Raw genomic sequence first — 21,159 nt, 5'->3', positions numbered from 1 at the left:
ATGCGATGATAATCAATTGGTGGCCGCCTACTTTCCCACGAATTCCCCGACTGAACGGCTGCAACGTAGATATCTATACCTATAAACCGTAAGCCACCATTCGGTGCCAACACCGTCCCTCCCCTCCGTCCCACTGGCAGAAGACGCGAGACGCCGACTTCCGGTAAGCTTACGTGTAGCAGTTATAAGAGTCGAGGGACATGAAAGGGAAGCAGCGGTTGGGAAGGGAGTAAGACAGGGTTGTAGCCTCTCCCCAATGTTATTCAATCTGTATATTGAGCAAGCAGTAAAGGAAACAAATGAAAAATTCGGAGTAGGTATTAAAATCCATGGAGAAGAAATAAAAACTTTGAGGTTCGCCGATGACATTGTAATTCTGTCAGAGACAGCAAAGGACTTGGAAGGGCAGCTGAACGGAATGGACAGTGTCTTGAAAGGAGGATATAAGATGAACATCAATAAAAGCAAAACGAGGATAATGGAATGTAGTCGAATTAACTCGGGTGATGCTGAGGGAATTAGATTAGGAAATGAGACACTTCAAGTTGTAAAGGAGTTTTGCTATTTGGGGAGCAAAACAACCGATGATGCTCGAAGTAGAGAGGATATAAAATGTAGACTGGGAATGGCAAGGAAAGTGTTTCTGAAGAAGAGAAATTTGTTAACATCGAGTATAGATTTAAGTGTCAGGAAGTCATTTCTGAAAGTATTTGTATGGAGTGTAGCCACGTATGGAAGTGAAACATGGACGATAAATAGTTTGGACAAGAAGAGAATAGAAGCTTTCGAAATGTGGTGCTACAGAAGAATGCTGAAGATTAGATGGGTAGATCACGTAACTAATGAGGAGGTATTGAATAGGATTGGGGAGAAGAGGAGTTTGTGGCACAACTTGACTAGAAGAAGGGACCGGTTGGTAGGACATGTTCTGAGGCATCAAGGGATCACAAATTTAGCATTGGAGGGCAGCATGGAGGGTAAAAATCGTAGAGGGAGACCAAGAGATGAATACACTAAGCAGATTCGGAAGGATGTAGGTTGCAGTAGGTACTGGGAGATGAAGAAGCTTGCACAGGATAGAGTAGCATGGAGAGCTGCATCAAACCAGTCTCAGGACTGAAGACCACAGCAACAACAAACGTGTAGCTACGCAATTGGAACGTTGCGCAATGGTAGACTATAGAGCTGCGTCCCTTATGTTTTTGAAAAATACAAATTTGTACACTCATGTTCAGAAACAAAAACACCTTCAACGGCTAGAAATGGGACGTTCATGTTCACGGGACGTGTACATTAATATGTTCTGTAGAAATGATTAGGATTTGAACCACGTCGGCCCGCAGGTTCAAGGATTCAAGAACAACATCGATATCACGGCGCAACACCACCTACCGTTGTTATAAACCGAAGGTAATGTATTAATGTGACTTGGGCAGACGATCAGGATGCCTCGCAGATGCATGCGCGAACCGTAGCGTCAAACCAGTGAGTTTGAAAGAGGGCGCATCGTTGACGTGAGAGAATGCGACGCATCCACCCGGAAAAATGCTGCTGGTGAAGGACGAAGTGTTTCGGCAATGTAACGGGTGTGTGCAGAATGATTCACGGACGGCCGTAGAACACGATGAGATTGGTCTCGGGTCGCACCACACAGACCACCTAGCGAGAACATCGACACCTCATCCCAATGACATTGCAGAACAGATCTGCGTCCTCCCCGGCTATGGCGCAACAGTGGAACACATCGTACACTATCAAAGGTGACAGTCCTCCGCCATTTGGTTACATGTGGGGTCATCCACTTTGACAAACATGCAGAATCATACTAGACGGCAATGGTGTATGGAACGACGTCGCTGCGGACAGGAGTGGCAGAAGATTCTGTTTTCGGACGAATCCAGGTTCTGATGATTTGAAAGTGATGGCCGCATTTTGGTTCGCCACAGACAAGAGGGGAGCGGCATCACAGTGACTGCATTCGCACAAGACATACAGCGCCAACTCAAGGCTTTATGACGTGGGGTACTATTGAGTACAAGCATAACCTTTCTACACAACACCCCAGGCGCCATTTTTCAGCAAGACAATGTATGACTACATGTTGCTGCACAAACGCGTGCCTCCTTGGTGTCACAGGATGTCAGCCTTTTACCCTGGCCCGACAGATGACGGCTGCAGCGCTGTGACCCAATGCCAACCACCACAGATGAACTTCGGAACCAGGCGAATGCAGAAACGATGGCTCTATCACAGGACGCTATTCGTGCAAGATACGTGTCGATGCCATGAAGCAAGTTACCAGGAACCAAAGGCGGACCCTGTGCCTACTAGGCAACAGGACACATTCTGAACCCAGGTGACGGAAATGCTAGTCATTTCTACAGAACATACTACAGTACATTTCCTGTGCGTATGAACCCTAGCTCTAGTCGTTCAAGATGTTGTGTTTTTTCTGAACATGAGTATATTAGTTTCCATGGACAAATTTGTTTCAGTACATCAATGGAGCCTTATTTAAAATTGACGTCTTCCTTTACTTTATCCGCGTTTATGTTCATCACATGAAGATGAATGCGTAATGTCAGGGGGACATAAACGCGCTGGATCATATTTGTGCAAGAAAACCAAATATGGTATGCGCTTTTTCAGAAGCAGGTATAACGAACCCGTGTAAACGCTTTGAGAACACATCTTCTTGTAGAGCATTTCAAACTAACACGATTGCTTGGGAGGTAAAGGTGTTATCAACTTACAGTTTAATTTACTAGACACAGTCCTATTGAAGGTTATATGGCTGTGCCTTTCTCCTAACTTTGAATGACGTTCCCAGCTTTTTATAGTGAAGAATCATGGTACAACTTAACATTTTAGACTTTAACAAGTAATTGCTAGAGGTGAAGGATTTGATACGGAGAAAATCCTAAGAGGATTGATTCCTTCTTTGACACCGAGCGAGCTACGTTGTAGTAAACGATTGATCTAGCAGGAAATTACTTCCGATGATCGATACAGTTAATTCCTTCGCCACAATCAGAAACGATTACATTCAATTTAATATCTATGGTGCACCAGCGCTAACATATAGAAAGCGTTTCAACGAAAGAAGCAAATGCAAGCTGAGATTTGTTACGAGGGAACTTCAAGGAATAAATTACACGTTATTATAGCTGGCCAAGCAATCTTTATTGAATACTGCTCTACGGTCTTAAGTGACATAGACACATGAGACAATTTTTCAACATAGTCACAATTTCTCTGGAAACCACTGTCGGAACGTTCTACCAACCGTTCAGTTCCTCGACGGCAGAGAACTGTTCCTTGTTTAGAAAGCCATTCGAGAATCGCTATGTGAACGTTTCCATCCTCGGAAAATTTTCGATTGCTATGAATCTATTGTTTGATTGCCCGGACATTGTGGTCTGTTGTCGATGGATTGCTTCCTTCCCCATCACCAAAGCTCACGCCTCTAATGGCTAGGTCAAATTGTTGGCAACATTTCGCCGCCACTGGGCGTGACATTTCATTTAGTCCATATACTGCCCCAATTTTAGGGTTAATCCGTGAGCGATTTAGACGTTTTGCCCACACGTTTCCAGTTGCGTCATTTCTTTCGTACACTGTGATGCAAAGTTACAGTTTTGTTGCGCAATGATCTTAGTGTGGGACGACATGTGTAACATACTGTTTGAAGTCCCCTAGTACAAGAAAACAGCGGGAAAGCTTTCGTTATCGGCGAAGACACAGATTACGAAAGACTCAAGAAATACATCCCTATCATGTGAGTGTAGGAGTACCCAGATAGTGATCTGACAAATGAGTGAATGAATACGTGATGAAATCTTGAACCTCTTTCAATTTATAGCAAGGCGCCACACAAATATATGAGAATATTCCATGCCGCTATCTTCGATAGCAAGTAGGTTCTACCGAATGTAAAAGTGTCCTTATCTGCAGGGATACACGAATATTTACAAGAAAGTGAAACTAAGAAATCTAGGTCGCATAAATTTTATACTTCTGACAAGTTTCTAAACCGGCACCAGTTCATTGTTGCCACCAACGATATCACTTTTACCTTTAAAACAAAGTAGGCATCTCCTTATTAAACGATTTATAAACTTCGGATTTCCTGCTGGAGCCGAAATGCCAGATTGTAAGATTTGGAAGAATGACGCGGTACCAACACACAGAACTTTCTCACATCACCGACAACGGTCACGAAAGGCTACGTTTTTCCGAGTCTTTCTGCTGTTTATTGTTCGTTCTGTAGGCGTACCTTTCCGAAGCGTGTATCCTGACTCTACAAGTTTACTTCAATAGCAAAATAGGTTTTTTCGTGTTCTCTCTCTCTCTGTGTGTGTGTGGGGGGGGGGGGGGGGGAAGTCCCCTGACTAATGACGGGGAAGTCTTTCGTTCGATTCCCGGTGACATTCAAAGGTTTCTGGGTTAGGAATGTGTAGAACAGGGTCCGCTCATCCTAACGAGGAGAAATGACAAAGTGTTGGAGTATTTGGATCCACACTGACTCTAAAGCAGTGGCAAATAGAAAGGTAACCAGACGGTATTAGCGTCGCATTTTTTTTAACTAGTTTTACCACCTGCAAATCTTAAGCCTATGTTCACAGTAATGAAGACTGGTTGATAAATGCGATAACTGATCTAACCTTTAACTGAATCTGTACACCGGTTTAACTTCTTCCAACCTCCCGCTTTGGCATTAATCAAATGGAATTTATAGTGATGGTCTGTAATTTACGACACTCTCTAAATGACGGTGAGTTGTTACTTGTACGGAAGACTAGTAATTTTATAAACGATCTGGTGTTGCCTTGTAGCATGCGAGTGCGAATGATGCAAACTGTAGTCTCTCAATAGCTCTATATTTCATTAGCAGATGCATATGCGGGGCATGTATCTTCTGAGACCAAACAAATACAAAAGGAATCAGCAAGTGTCGTGTACCCCTTCAGTCCGAAAAGTTTAGAAAATTGGTTAATAAAAATACACGAAAGTTAAAATAGTAGTTCTAGTCTTTCAGGCGTTCCGCATACTCTCTCCCCACTAGGTTACAACGCACAGAACGTTCGTACAATCATGTGAAACTGCCAGAAAAGTCGTCTTTTGGGATATTGTTCAACTCTCGCGTCACGTTAGACTGAATGTCGGGTAAGTCGTTAAAGCGTTGATTTTTCATTTGAACTTTTGCATTTTGACGTAGATCCTTCTCGATGTCACCCAGTCTCGCCATCCATGATGATTTTTTTGCAGAAAATAATCGTTCGCGTTCTGCGTTTCAATCAAACCGCAGTCTGCGTCCTCGCGTCGTTTCTGTTCGTGTGTCAAGGTGTGCGGTCTTTTCACAGACTCTTCTTCAAAACATTCTGATGAATGATTTAGAGACGTTCAGTTCGTTGGTCCATTGCGATTTGTGACAAATCGACGTCGACATACTGCCTACTCACAACTGACTGGTCTAATGCCGATCTGTTGTTTAAGGTTGTTGATTCAAGATGCTATCGTAGTTGCTGCGCTGGCGTCGCTTGTACGGAACTTTTCGAACTGGGGTGTACTCCACCGTTTAGGCGGCAAGCTTGAAATCGTACCTTGCTCAATGTAAACTGAAATATTGGGAAACATTTAGTTTCATGGACGACCATATATTAGCTAGTGACAAACACACACCTGTCCGAATAGGAGAGTGGTCGGGGACAGACTTCAGTATCGGGTTGGTTCGTGACTTATCGGTCACTCCCCGCACATCGTTGTGTTATCGTTATTTTTCCGCGAAATCGTGACGTCGTTAGTCTGCAAGAAAGAACACCACAACTCTATCGTGGCACAGCTGGCGTTAAAAGGCGCTATCAGCTACGATGCGGACGTTTGCAACGCACAGCTGCGACTGTTCTGCCAGGGCCAGAACGACCAGACCTGCTATGAGTAAACATTATTTTGTCCCTAAGCTTCTACTGGACCCGGTGACTAATGTTCCTAGTTAATGAGGTGGCTTACTGCATCCAGTCACTCCGTATAGTTCGAAATTCGCTTTATTTACCTTGTTCAGTTTCGGACGTAGCCAAATCCATTTTCGGAAGTGGGACATCTGTTTATGCAATGCAGACAGAAATCCAGACGTTGAATCCTCTCCTCCTTTGCAATATCTTAATGCTGTTATCACCAGCCTGAAGACTGGTTTGGTGCAGCTTTCTGCACTACTCTCTCCTGTGCAAGCCGCATCGCCTCTTCATTACTATTGAAATCTATATCAATTTGAACTCCCTTCGTTTAGTCAAGTTATGCCATAAATTTTCCTTTGTCCCTTTATCTATTAAGTAGGCCTACAACTTCATTAGTTGTACCCATCTGATTTTCAGTATACTTCTGTTGTACCGCATTTCAAAAGCTTCTATTCTTATTGTCGTCCACGTTTCACTTCGTACAATGCTGCACTCCAGACAAATACCTTCAGAAAAATTTTCCTGGCTCTTAAATACAAATTTATGTTTTTCAGAGACGTTTCCCCGCTAATTCCAGTCTCTCTTTCTCTCTGCTTCAGCCATCGACATTTGTTTTAACGCCCACGTGCAAAACTCTATTTTCAGTGCCTCATGTCCTAATCTATTTCCTGAAGCGTTTCGTGATTTAATTCGACTACATTCCGAAACCCTTGTTTTACTTGTTTTTATTTGTTCATCTTGTGATCTCTCTTTCATGACACTATCCATTTCTTTTAATTGCTCTTCTTAGAACTTCATTGTCTCTGACAGTATTATGTCATTAGCGGACTGCAAAGTTCTTATTTCTTCTCAGTACACTTTAACTAGTTTTCCAAATTTCTTCTTCGTTTCCTTCACAGTTAGGTCGCTGTCTCACATCCTTCACACCTACTGCTTTCCTTTCAAGTTCTTCAGCTGTTACCATCCAGTCTTGTTTCTGTACTTTTGTACAATACCTTTTGCTATTCCTGAATTTGAAAAGTGTGTCCTTCGTCAACATGCGGAAAGCCAGAATTAGGGTTCCTATTTGCTTCTATAACGTGACACGAAAAGGATAGCTGTATGTGAAAACTTTCGGAACCTATCAAGAAAAATAAGTTGAATGTCATAATCTGAACAGTGCTTCGATTGTTGTAAACAGTCTCATCAGGTATACACCTTGGCAAAATGTAGTGGCAGCTCTTCCAAACGTGACGGACACGTATAATCCAATGTGCTTCGAAAGAATACAACGCCCTTAGAGCTCGGTGGACTGGACATTGGTTCATGTCTCGCTTCGCTCTCCCGAATTTGCATTTACCGTTTTCCCATTGTTACTGGAGGGTGCTGACATCTCCCGTAAGCTCACGACCCGTGGTTTAAACACTCCTGGACCAACTGAGCTACCGCTCCGTTTCTAACGATTTCGCTGCTTATGAGACATTTGAATAAACAACGAAATTACATTTGCGTCACATTACTAGAATGTCGGCATACTTTACTTCGATCTAAATGAATGCCGGTTTTGTTCAGGTCTGTGATAAAACCGGGGATAATTCACCTTCGACGTATGAGGTTTCACGTTAACAACGAGCACCAACGACGGACTAAGCCGTTCCTGTCCGATATATCGCTGGGAAAAGCCAGCCAGCTTCCAAATTAAAAGCAAATAGCCGTTGTAGAGATAAGCTTTATCGACTGTTCTCGTCTGTCGGTCTCGATATCATTTGCCAGTCTCGGTAAGATGCTGTCACTAAAAATAGCTCACCACTGAAGAGTACTATGCCTTCGTTAAAAAAACAGTGAAGAAGCTTTTAACTTATTTCCAAGAAGCACCAAAACTAAGTGTGAACAAGAAGCCGTAAACAGAAAATCTTGCGGATAACGACAGTGGCAACACGCTGGGCACACGATCGGGAAGACTACTGTTTGAATACCGATCCCGACATCCAAATTTAAGTTTACCACGGTTTCCCTTATTCCCTTATGCGAATCCTGGTACATTGCTTTTGTGAGACCGGCCGATTTCCTTAGCCCCCCCCCCCCCCCCCCCCGAGTTTGTGCTCAGTCTCTAATAACCACATCGTCGACTGGACAAACGACGGTCTTAGTATATTTTGAACCTCGAGCGTCTCCCACCCTACGCAATTTCCAGATAACTTACGGGAATGCAGATGGATAATGTTCTTGACAACCGCCGATATTTTGGCAGTTTTATTTATTTATCGTATGATGATACAGAGCTTGGATCAAATACATAATTTTAAGAGTATGCAGTGTAAGAAATGACAAGCAAAATAAAGGTACAGAATCAAATGTCCAAAGTATTATTCTAAATTATGTACACATTAGACAAGTTATTATATTTCTAAGTCCAATCTGTTTATCCAGTTGAGCCCTTCAGGTGATGCATGGTGGATGCCATTTATTGATCCCCCGAAGGCTCGTTTCGTGCATTTACCAACAATGTGATTTATTGTTGGCAGGGCAGCTCCACAGTCACAATCTGGAGATGTTGCCCAGCCCCGTTTGTGTTTTAGAGATCCGCAGTTCCCTTGTCCTGTTCGGATGCGGTTGATGGTTCTCCACTGGCGTCTGGGGAGTGTGAAACATGGAACTCGCATCGAAGGCTTTTCAACCAGATGACCGTTGAACACTGACGATTCTTCCCACTGACTTCTCCATACTTCGTTGATGTTAATGTCGGAGGCTTGAAGATGATGTGCAGTTTGCCAAGGTGCTTTTCTTGACTTCAGACGCTGATGTTCTGCTATTAATATATCGCTGTGTATGGGTAGTTGGGGGTTCTGAATGTTTCTCCAGATCTCCAGGAGAGCATCTGATCTTCGTAGAGCTAGAGGCTGGATGTTACTTAAAACTGGTAGCCATGCAGTTTGAGTGCTACATGTGCAGCCTGTGATAAGTCGCATGGTCTGGCTGAGTTGCACATCTTGCTACAGTGAACACTGTTCATCCAAGTTGGGAAACAGTATTCAGCGACAGAGTATGATAGTGCCAAAGCAGTTGATCTTAGGGTTTGAGCACGGCAACCCCAGGAGGTACCAGCAAGCAATTTTGGCAGGTGAACACCCCATTTCTAAGCCTACATCTTTCTTGCCTTACGCAGGTAGTATTACCAACATGGTTGATCGTATTTTGGGGAAATATGGTATGAACTGCGTTTCTCGACCATCATCTGAGATTAGCACAGCCTTGGGTCTACAAAGGATGATTTTGGTTTTTGCAAGGCGGGTGACTACCTTATCTCCTGCAGTTGTAGTATGACCTACATCGCTCCCACCATTAGGACCGTGGAGGACCGGTCTACAGCGCGTCAGGCAGGCTTGCAACAGCCGAGCAAGTATGTGACTCCAAGGCACACTGTGACGGTACTGGCCACCGACGGAATGTAGAAACACACATTATGGCGTGCACTTACATCTACTGGGATTGTGATATTAAGGAAGTTGTTGAGATTGCACTAGAATGTGACCTTCTAAATAGAAAAGGAGGTTTTTGCTTAACTTATGCTTGGAATTACGCATTCTCTCTAGTCAAACAGAGAATTACTTGCTCTCCCTAGTTTACTGTGTGTGTGTGTGGGGGGGGGGGGGGGGGGGAAACACTCAGAAATCTCACATACAAGTAATCTTCGCACCTCTTTCCTCATAAAATAAGCGTTTTCTTATTTAACTTAAAGTGAGCAGTTTGAACGCTTTTGCGTAGTGGTCTTCAAATTTAGCCATTCGGGTACTCATCTCAAACCCGTTGAGATTGTTTCTAATCTTAGGTAATATTAGCTGCATTTGTACCGCTTCTCCCTGAAAATGTATTATTATATACATGCCTTTCACGAAACGATATTAGACATATAGTTCCATCATTAGGTTACAGACCGATATTGACATAAATGTACACAGTTACACACTTCTTTGGATGATATTAGTTTCTACGTACGTGTGGTATGACGTGAGATTCTGGAATTCTTCCATTCAAACTTCAAAGAGAAATGAATTTCAACGTGACACCTGCTTTTCCCATGCGTACACTGGTGGGACTTTGTCTTCTCTCCTGGATGCCTCCACTTCACACTGCCGTAACCGGACCGCGCTTGTAGGCTTTCTCTCTTCATTAGGCGCTGGGCTCCCGTCCGTAATTTCCAACGACGAGAAGTTTCACCACAGCCCAGCTGCTCTCTAACTACTTCCTGACATCTCGATCACGATTTTATAGGCTGAATCAAAATCTATCTCCTTACGTGATGCCACGTGCTGCACAGGTGAGCCACTTCCTGTTCGTACCCCTTCCCTTACACTCTTCCAATATTTTCCTTACAAATGAAATTGTAGCTTTCACAACTTTTTTCCTGTTTTTCCAGTGCTATTATGCAAAAAAGTTGACATTTTCAATTGTTATATTATGTAATATTTCGGAAACGGACTGAAATACATTTTCTAGCTTGATTCTTCCTAGAAAAATGATGATGATGATGATGACGAAATGATCATGACGAAATGATGACGAAGAAATGACAACACAAACACCCAGTCCCCGGGCAGAGGAAATCCCCAACCCGGCTGGGAATCGAACCCGTCACCCCGTCCTACAAAAATGATGCTAATCTTTGGTAAATTTAGAACAAAAAAGGGTATTTCCCTTCTAACAGCTAAAGACAGTGTCAAAGGTCTGTAATATTAAATGCAAATGCTTCCTCAAATACATAAGTAACTTTGAAATTTCAGGATGTAAATCATTAATTTCGAGAGATCGTGGGTAATTATATTTGTTATTACTACTGTTGAAGGCTTTTAACTGTTCCGCCTTGGCAGTCAGGATGTTCCTATCCCCGATATTATCTTCAAGTCACTTGCTATTCAAATCTGACATTACATTAGCAAAATCGAAGCCACTGTAGATACATTGCCTCTTGGTTGGAAGGGTTTTTTTCTGTCATTTAATATGATTAACACTGTTAACGTTCTGCGTAAATGAAAAATACTTTGCTGCATCGTGGTTCGGATTCTGGATGAAACTGTATTTCCTTTGGTCTACAATGACATACCCACCTCTACTGGCGTCATGACTAAGAAAGCATTGTAGTGATCAGTTCTAGGAGCTGTCGACCACTTTTAGTTTCTATGGCCGACATACGTACGCAGATGCAGGAAGAAGTGGACTACTGTAAGCTAGGCTTTGTAGGTAGCTACGTGAAGGCAGTAGGTCAGAGGAAGAGGCTATCAGACGAGAGCCATTAGCTATCTAGGGACTGCTCTCAAGCATTTCCCCTGTGACCTTCACGGTCAGTAATGGATACTCCTCAGATAACGATGAGTAACTCAAATACTTGTCCGGAATTGCAGATCTGCGTTAGTGTAAAATGTTGATAGTAGTGAGGAAAAAAATTAAAATATGTAGGAGAACATCATTTCAAGTACTTGGAACGCAAACTATTTATTTTTGCTTCTTTCTCGCATTGTTTCGATCGATGGGCGAATCAGAACTCCTGTAGGTAGCGAAGGAAAGCAGGAGCTGTTATCTAATAATAAATTTAGTTGATAGCTCGTATCAGTCGTAGTTACTGCATTGGTGAAACTCAGCGCTGTCGTTAGTATTTCTGCTCGTTTATGGCGATACTGTGGGCGTAATCAGGAAAATAAGTGACAGGAATTAGCGGATGGTATACTGACAATTCAAACAACAGGGGTCACGTAAAGGCTTCACCGACCAAAGAATCCAAAGCAGACGACGGTTAATCGTTTACAAAGGCAAAAACTACCAATGGATAAAGACCTGATACTAGTAGAATGCACTGACGTTTTGAAATGAGGGTTGGCACAGCTTTGTGGGCGGTATTGCTGGTCATTTAGTTTGTTGACGACCCTTTCTACTTCTCATGATTTTAGAATATTTTCCATATAATCTCCGTTCGCCATTTTTTCCACTTAAACTCTTTAGTTGATACAGACATAAATAGTTCATATTTATTCTGTGATTCCTATCCGACTAAGAGACCGTGTTCCCTAATATGGATTAGTCCCCAGTTTCAGATCTTTCTCATGTGTGTCAATATGTTTTAAAACATGAAGGTGCTATACACTTCGAAGTAAGACGTGAGTTGAAATCATTTCTTTCCCATCCTTCATCTTTTAATTTATGTGAAGGACACACAATCCACATTGAACATCCCGCATTTTAAAGTTTTAGTAATACAAGAGGACATGAAGCGTGAAGTTTATCGAAAAATTTAGCGCCATTCACATCATCTGACAAAGATTAATCGCTGGTTTTCTGTTCGTACTCAGCATGTACCTTTACGGTCTCGCTCTTCCAGAGGCAAATAAAATAATTCTTGATTTTTAAGCTCTATCCGTTCTGCGAATTCCGTGGCAACGTTATCGTTACTATATTCACGTTATTGTATCTTACTTTCAGATTACATTTTGTGTTTGCCGTGTCTGACTACGCCAACTGCATCACAAGCACGCTCAGACAATCTCTGTAATCGGCAAATTAGGAAGAAATTGTAATGGTGAAAAAATGTACATTCAGGCAAGAAATGTTGGCACATGTTAATTTTGACACACACACTGATATAATGGACCTGTTATGAGCCTTGTTAGATCGGTTGTTGTGCTTCTGGGTAAAGTCTTACGACAAACATTTTTTTATTTTCGACGAGCGAATGCGAGGGGGAAAATATGAACACCGCTACAACTCCACAACATATGAGAGCAATTAACGAATTACGCTGAAATTGTTTCGTAATAAGCTAAACAACTAGCAGTAAACTGGTGCAGGCAGATCGTCAGAATGCGAAAGGTCCATTGAAATACAGCAATACGCCTTCCAATGTATCCCTCACAGCTCGAGCAGATCCTCTAAAACAATGGTGTGTGACGAAGCGGACATGTGCAAACGTTTCGTTCCTCAGTATACATCATACATTTAAGATTTCGTCCTGATTTTCTGACGGAAGTGTGCGCATGTACTTGGTGTCCCAGAATTGTTGCGACAAACTTCGAAGGATTGTAGAGAATGTCTTGAGGAGCAAATCAAGAATGGGAACCTGTGTCAGGAAACGTCATTAATGAGAGCGTCGCAGTTATAGGCGCCAGTTCCTGCCAATAGGCCATCGCGTCGACAGCAAATGTGACTTTGCACGCTGACGGATTATAGGCGGAACGTCTGGCAATGTTGTTTGTTGTTCAGTGATTCCCACGATCGCTAGTCGAGGAGACTGAGCTACCTGCTGCGTAGACAGGCCTTGTCACCTATGAATACGATGCTCTGTTGCCTTGGTGGATGACAGTTTCAGGCACGGGTTTACAGCTCCAGTTTTTATCCCATATACCGAAAAACTTTTCAATTTGCCTGAAAGCTTAAACCTCCATTCATAGGACACAAGGTTTTTGAACGCAGCAGCTAGCTCCGTCTTCTCCACTGACGATCGTGACAACCAATGGCGACCACTGAATAACAAACAAAACTGCGAGAAGTTCCGCCTACGGGCCGTCGGTGTACAGAGTCACATTTGCTGCCGAATGTGTGGCCTAATGGCAGGCGCCATCAAATGTAACTTCGACGGTCTGTAGCGTCGTTGGATGACTTTTCCGGATGCGGGGTCCCATCCTAGATTTCTTCCTCAAGATATCCTCTACAACCCCTCCACGTTTGTCGCAACATTTCTAGGACACCCTGTATCTGTAAGCAGATATGTCTGCGGTTGAAACAGAATGATAGTGACAGAGCGCAAAATGTAGTTTGAAGATAAGAGACAATGAACATAAACGAGAAACAGTAGCGATAACATAGTGTCCACATTCTACACTATTGGCCATTAAAATTGCTACACGACGAAGATGACGTGCTACAGGCGCGAAATTTAACTGACAGGAAGAAAATGCTGTGATATGCAAATGATTAGCTTTTCAGAGCAGTCACACAAGGTTGGCGCCGGTGGCGACACCTACAACGTGCTGACACGAGGAAAGTTTCCAACCGATTTCTCATACACAAACAGCAGTTGACCGGCGTTGCCTGGTGAAACGTTGTTGTGATGCCTCGTGTAAGGAGGAGAAATCCGTACCATCACGTTTCCGACTTTGATAAAGGTCGGATTGTAGCCTATCGCGACTGCGGTTTATCATATCGCTACATTGCTGCTCGCGTTGGTCGAGATCCAATGACTGTTAGCAGAATATGGAATCGGTGGGTTCAGGAGGGTAATACGGAACGCCGTGCTGGATCCCAACGGCCTCGTATCACTAGCAGTCGAGTTGACAGACATCTTATCCGCATGGCTGTAACGGATCGTGCAGCCACGTCTCGATCCCTCAGTCGACAGATGGGGACGTTTGCAAGACGACAACCATCTGCACGAACAGTTCGACGTCGTTTGCAGCAGCATGGACTATCAGCTCGGAGACCGTGGCTGCGGTTACCCTTGACGCTGCATCAGAGACAGGAGCGCCTGCGATGGTGTACTCAACGACGAACGTGGGTGCACGAATGGCAAAACGTCATTTTTTCGGATGAATCCAGGTTCTGTTTACAGCATCATGATGGTCACATCCGTGTTTGGCGACATCGCGGTGAACGCACATTGGAAGCGTGTATTCGTGATCGCCATACTGGCGTATCACCCGGCGTGATGGTATGGGGTGCCATTGGTTACACGTCTCGGTTACCTCTTGTTCAAAAAAATGGTTCAAATGGCTCTGAGCACTATGGGACTCAACTGCTGAGGTCATTAGTCCCCTAGAACTTAGAACTAGTTAAACCTAACCAACCTAAGGACATCACAAACATCCATGCCCGAGGCAGGAATCGAACCTGCGACCGTAGCGGTCTTGCGGTTCCAGACTGCAGCGCCTTTAACCGCACGGCCACTTCGGCCGGCCTCTTGTTCACACTGACGGCACTTTGAACAGTGGACGTTACATTTCAGATGTGTTACGACCCGTGGTTCTACCCTTCATACGATCCCTGCGAAACCCTACATTTCATCAGGATAATGCACGACCACATGTTGCAGGTCCTGTACGGGCCTTTCTGGATACAGAAAATGTTCGACTGCTGCCCTGGCCAGCACATTCTCCAGATCTTTCACCAATTGAAAACGTCTGGTCAATGATGGCCGAGCAACTGGCTCGTCACAATACGCCAGTCACTATACTCTTGATGAACTGTGGTATCGTGTTGAAGCTGCATGGGCAGCTGTACCTGTACACGCCATCCAAGGTCTGTTTGACTCAATGCCCAGGCGTATCAAGGCCGTTATCACGGCCAGAGGTGGTTGTTCTGTGTACTGATTTCTATGCATCCAAGTTCTGTGAAAATGTAATCACATGTCAGTTCTTGTATAATATGTTTGTCCAATGAATATCCGTTTATCATCTGCATTTCTTCTCGGTGTAAAATTTTAATGGCCAGTAGTGTAGATAGAGGAAGTAAACAAGCGCCCACTGATGGTGCCTCACCTGTGGTGAAATTTGTTTACGAAGAGATGTATACCTGTGTTTTGGTATAAGGTTAACGCTGTTAATTAAAGAAAGAGAAATGTGCTTACTCAGTTGTTCCTCATAGCAGCGATATTAAAAACAGCGTGTTTTTAACGTGTTTATTAGATACGCAAGATAACACCCGCAACGTGGTTCGAATCCCTCGTGATAGTGCGAACGAACAGTGTTTCTGCGAATTATGGGAAAGCAGGGAGTGGGGTGGATGCCGAGGCAGTGTGTGGTGAACATGTGAGGAGTGCGTGCCGACCATGATGCTGGACAGCCGCGGGGCGGACAGCGATGCCGATGGCGGCGGAGGCAGCAGCGGGGGCGGCAGCGGGGGCGGCCCGCGCTGCTCGGACGTGGCGGACAAGCTGCAGCAGCTGTTCGGCTGGCGGCAGACGTACAAGGTGCACAAGCGCCACCGCGGCCTCTCCCACCGGCAGCAGCTCACCGCCACCATCAGCGCGCCGGCAAACTCCACGGTGAGTGACAAATCTCCCCGTGACTGCAGATCACCATTCACTCCATATTCACCATATCCTAATGTTATCCCTACAGGCAAACACCATATTTGTCAGTCTAGTTAGCTGTGAAAGTATCTTTGAGGGGTACTACAGTAGGTGTTCCCCAAGGGTTTGTACGTGGGGTGGAATCCAAAATTTTCAGGACTGGTGCTGCCATCTGGAAAGTAGTAGTGGATCTTTGCAGCGCTAGGTGGCGAATCCTGCATATCTGATGAGTCAGTGTACGGAGTGGCATTCAGCTGGGAGGACGTGTTGCGTGTCCACAGCGTTTTCCGTAATACTCTGTGTTTGGTGTGTGGCGATTTTACGATGGATCAGCGAACAGAACAGCGCGTGTGTATCGAATTCTGTGCGAATCTCGGGAAAAGTGCTACGGATACCCTTGCAATGATTCAACAAGTGTTCGGGGACAGAGCATTAGCCGTACGCTTGTGTTTGAGTGGCATGCTCGGTTCAGGACCGGACGTACAGACGTCGAAGATGATGCTCACTGGAAGGCCCGTTATCCGCACAACTCCAGACATTGTTGCCAAACTTCAACAGTTGGTTCGTACGGATCGACGTCGAACCATTCAAGACCTTGCGGATGAACTGGGTATTGGTTATGAGACATGTCAACGAATGTTGACTGATGAATTTGGCATGCATTTTGTCGCCGCAAAACTTGAGCCAAGGATTTTGACTGCCGATCAGTAGGCACAGTGTGTTGAAGTGTACACGGACCTTCGTCAGATCGCATCTGATGATCCAACCTTCTTGTCAAGGGTTATCACCGGCGACGAGAGCTGGATTTACGGTTATGACCCAGAGACAAAGCAACAACCGTCCCAGTGGAAGAGCCCGGGCTATGCAAGACCCGAAAACCAAACAGTGAATTCCGCGTACTAATGTGACGTTTTGCGACGGCTCCGTGAAAACGAACGGCGACGACGGCCCGAACTTTGGCGTCAAGGGAAATGGCTGCTTCATCACGACAACGCGCCCTGTCACACATCCTTGCTCACCAGGAACTTTTTGGCAAAAAAACATGGCGGTTGTACCCCACCCACCATACTGGACAGATTTGGCACCTTGATACTTCGCGCTATTCCTAAAACTGAAACTCAGGTTTAAACGCTGTCGGTTCGACACTCTAGAGAGGATTCAAGAAGCATCGCTGGTGGTGATAAACACCCTCAAAGAACAGGACTTCCAGAAAACGTTTGACCACTGGCAGAAGCGCTGGGACCGGTGTGTACGTGCGGATAGGAACTACTTCGAAGGTGATGGTGACCATTAGTCCAATGGTAAGGTTTTCAACAGATGGCAGCACCTTCCCGCAACTTTTGGATAGCACCTCGTATACAGGATGAGTCTTCTACGAAGTTAACATCAAAAGTTTATAGAGACATTTGAGATACTAAAACAGTCTTCTTTGTAAATAATTGAACGCAAATGGAGGAGACTTCAGCTGTAAAAGAGTCCTTTTTGTCTCTACTTACGCTCTGACAAAGAAAGGGGCTTGGCAAGCACAAAGATAAGCAGTAGAAACTCTTAAAGTGTGAGGGCGGGCATTATCTTACTGAAATAAGACCAGGATGGCTTGCCATAAAGGGCAACCAAATGGGACGTAGAACATCATCGACGTACCGCTGTGTTGTTACGGTGGCGCGGGAGACTACCAAGGGATTCATGCGACGAACTGAAATGACACCACAAACCATCGCTCCTGGTTGTTGGGCAGTGTGGCTGCCGACAGTCAGATTGATACCTCACCGCTGTCCGTTGCGTTTCTAGGCACGTCTTGTGCCTGGAATTTCACTGACTGGAGAAGAATTGTCTGCAGTGACGACTCGCGCTTCGAATACAGCACCGATGACCCGCGACGACGTGTGTCGAGGCTTTCCGTGTAGCGGTGGGATACCAGCATGACTGTCACCGGCCGTATTGATGGTCTGGGGTGCCATCCTGGGCTTACATCTCAGCAATACAATGCCCGCTTGCACACGACGAGAATTTCTACTGCTTGCTTGTACTTGCCAAACTCTATCGTGGCCAGCAAGGTCGCCGAATCCCTCCTCAATTGAGAACGTTTGGGGCAGCGTGGGCACGGCAATCCAGTTATCTCTGGATTTTGGCGCTCTAACGCGCCAATTGAACAGAATTAGGATTTTCCTCACGACGACATCCAACAACGTCTATCATTCAGTGCGGAGCCGAATAACTCCTTGCACAAGAGCTGGAAGTAGACTAACGCACCGTTTATTTCTCCAATTTGTGAAGCTGTTTCACTTGAATAAATCATCCAATTTTTCTGGAATGGTAATAATTTATTTTGGCCGGCATGTACATCGTATCTACGGATTTCCGTCCCATTCAGATAATTCCTTCGAGGTCCGTCTTTTTTTTCCTTCTTTCTTAGAGTGTATTTTCCCAACTGTTGGCGACTGGGTTCGCTGAATGTTTTGGGCGGCCCGAAAAAAACTTTTCCTAGATGGGAGACATTTTCTTCTTGACAGCAGCGCTGTGTTCTGGAAATCTCTTTGCTGAATTCACTAGCAAGTGAACTCTCCTTAGTTGGGATCGTTTTCAGTTTGCGATGAACTGTACCTATTAAGAGTATAGTGCCTCGAAGAACGTTCCAGATGTTTGTTGTATTCTCTTAAAAGATTATTATTTTCTCTCTTTTGTCTTCCGTTAGTCGATTATTAGTATGTTCTTAATGGATAACGTTCATCTCTGTGACTAAATAAGTGTTTAACTACTAAAAGCTCACTTTTATTTTCGAAGGGCCCTCACTGACGATTTTGTGTAGCCCTTTCTTCACGTTCGATAGTGCAGTGTTCGTGTTTTGATTACGATGCAAAGTTCCTTTGGACATGCATACATCGTAATCAGAATAACACAGGCACTGTTGTATTTCTCTGCCGATACCGGGCAAGCGACTTTAAAGTACAACGTCTGACCTGTACGGGAATATACGTAATGGATGTACGAGTGAAGATCGTACACGCATACTTCACGACATATGGAGGTTTGGGTCTGGCCGTGAGTCGTGCACGGATAGCCAAAAGGTAAGGCGACTGCTCGCGATAAGCGGGAAATCCGGGTTCGAGTCCCGGTCAGGTACAAATTTTTACTGTCGTCATTCCATTCTAAAGCTGATGGTTGTTGTTATTCGCAACTACGAATACATTTAATGTATATCTTCTCACATGTGCCGCAATAAAACAGCATTTGCAGGCCCTGAACACTGCAGGATCTCCTATTATGGACACTGTTTGCACCTTCAACAGTGCTTTTTTAAACAAGTATGTACTGCGTGTGTTTACTGTTGGGTCCAGTGCTCCATTCTTGGAATTTCTTTCAGTGCTATTTCTCTGACGCTAATCGTACAGGAGTTTATTTAGGCTTGTCTCGTAGGAAAATCGAGGCTGGCAGCTCTTATGTAAGCAGAATGAGATTTTCACTCTGCAGCGGAGTGTGCGCTGATATGAAACTTCCTGGCAGATTAAAACTGTGTGCCCGACCGAGACTCGAACTCGGGAAGTTTCATATCAGCGCACACTCCGCTGCAGAGTGAAAATCTCATTCTGGAAACATCCTCCAGGCTGTGGCTAAGCCATGTCTCCGCAGTATCCTTTCTTTCAGGAGTGCTAGTACTGCATGGTTCGCAGGAGAGCTTCTGTAAAGTTTGGAACGTAGGAGACGAGATACTGGCAGAAGTAAAGCTGTGAGGACGGGGCGTGAGTCGTGCTTCGGTAGCTCAGTTGGTAGAGCACTTGCCCGCGAAAGGCAAAGGTCCCGAGTTCGAGTCTCGGTCGGGCACACAGTTTTAATCTGCCAGGAAGTTTCTTATGTAAGCATTTTATAAAGTAAAGAAGTGTAGGAGGTTGACTCGGGTGCACTGATACGCTTCTTTTCATGGCCACCGCGTTGTTACGCTAATCCGCAGGATCACGCAGACGTCAGCACGGACGATTCCTCCCCGTGAACTTTGTCCCCTTATTTTTATGGGACGAAGTACTTCAACTGGTATTTGATAGCTGATGAACCAGGATAAATCGATTAATTAACTATTGTTAATGTCCACAATGGAACTTTCCTCAATAATGGCAGGCAAGTGCTAAGTGTGCAGCCGAAATCTGCCGGTTTTCCCATTCGTATCACCGTGTAGAAGTAGCTGAACAGTGCATTTAATACGAGGGTGCGTGAAATGAAAACCTTAAATATTATTTATTGTGCAGAAGTGGTACAAAGCTGTATCACTTTCCAACCTAATCTCCCCCACGCTCAATGCAAGTTCTCCAGCGCTTACAAAGTGCATAAGTTCCTTTAGGAAAAAAATTCTTTTGGTAGTCCGCGCAACCACTCATGCACCGCGTGGCGCACCTCTTCTTTCCTCCCATTGCCTCTTTGAGTGGCCCAAACATACGGAAATCACTTGGGGGGCAAGGTCTGGTGAGTATGGTGGATGAGGAAGACACTCAAAATGCAGGTCTGTGATTGTTGCAACTGTTGTACGGGCAGTGTGTGGCCTTGCATTGTCATGTTGCAAACAGTAATCCACGTCGCTTTGATTTGATTGCAGGCCTCAGATGATTTTTTAGGAGCTCTGTGTATGACGCACTGGTGACAGTGATCCCTCTAGGCATGTAATGCTCCAAAATGACGCCTTTTTCGTCCCAAAGGAGTGTCAGCATAACCTTCCTTGCTGATGGTTCTGTTCGGGACTTCTTTGGTTTTGGTGATGACGAACGGCGCCATTCCTTGCTCGCTCTCTTCGTTTCCGATTGGTGGAAGAGAACCCAGGTTTCGCCCCCAGTAATGATTCTTGCAAGGAAGCCATCACCTTCTCGCTCAAAGCGCCGAAGTAGTTCTTCAGAAGGATCAATACGCCGCTCTCTCACTTCAGGAGTCAGCTGCCGCGGCACCCATCTTGCAGACATTTTGTAAAACTGGAGCACATAACGCACGATGTGGTGTGCTGACCCATGACTAATCTGTAAACATGCTGCAATGTCATTCAGTGTCACTCGGCGGTTTTACTTCACTATGGCTTCAACTGCTTCAATGTTCTGTGGAGTCACAACTCGTTGTGCCTCACCTGGACGAGGAGCATCTTCCACTGAAGTCACACCATTTGCGAACTTCCTACTCCATTCGTAGACTTGCTCCTGT

General features: G+C 44.7%; 2 protein-coding genes across 4 annotated transcripts in view; both read left to right on the top strand.

Annotated features, from left to right (window-relative positions):
• LOC126251905 (partitioning defective 3 homolog B-like) overlaps positions 1–15,796 on the top strand; it is a 313,128-nt gene extending 297,332 nt beyond the window's left edge. For all 3 annotated transcript variants that reach the window (XR_007545801.1, XR_007545802.1, XM_049952631.1), the window contains exon 2: positions 15,599–15,796. Coding sequence is in view for 1 of the 3 variants with exons in the window: in XM_049952631.1 (XP_049808588.1) it covers positions 15,599–15,745 (147 nt within the window). In the remaining 2 variants the exon portion in view is untranslated. The remainder of the gene's footprint in view (positions 1–15,598) is intronic.
• A 2-nt stretch (positions 15,797–15,798) lies between these two features.
• The window catches only part of LOC126252504 (partitioning defective 3 homolog), a gene marked incomplete at its 5' end in the record, with an annotated part of 237,820 nt that continues 232,459 nt past the window's right edge, over positions 15,799–21,159 (top strand). The window contains one exon of the mRNA XM_049953400.1: positions 15,799–15,957. Within this exon, the coding sequence (XP_049809357.1) occupies positions 15,799–15,957 (159 nt within the window). The remainder of the gene's footprint in view (positions 15,958–21,159) is intronic.

Source organism: Schistocerca nitens, chromosome 4 (genome assembly GCF_023898315.1).
Source record: "Schistocerca nitens isolate TAMUIC-IGC-003100 chromosome 4, iqSchNite1.1, whole genome shotgun sequence".
Taxonomy (NCBI): Eukaryota; Metazoa; Arthropoda; class Insecta; order Orthoptera; family Acrididae; genus Schistocerca; species Schistocerca nitens.
This window is presented reverse-complemented; position numbering and strand designations above follow the sequence as displayed.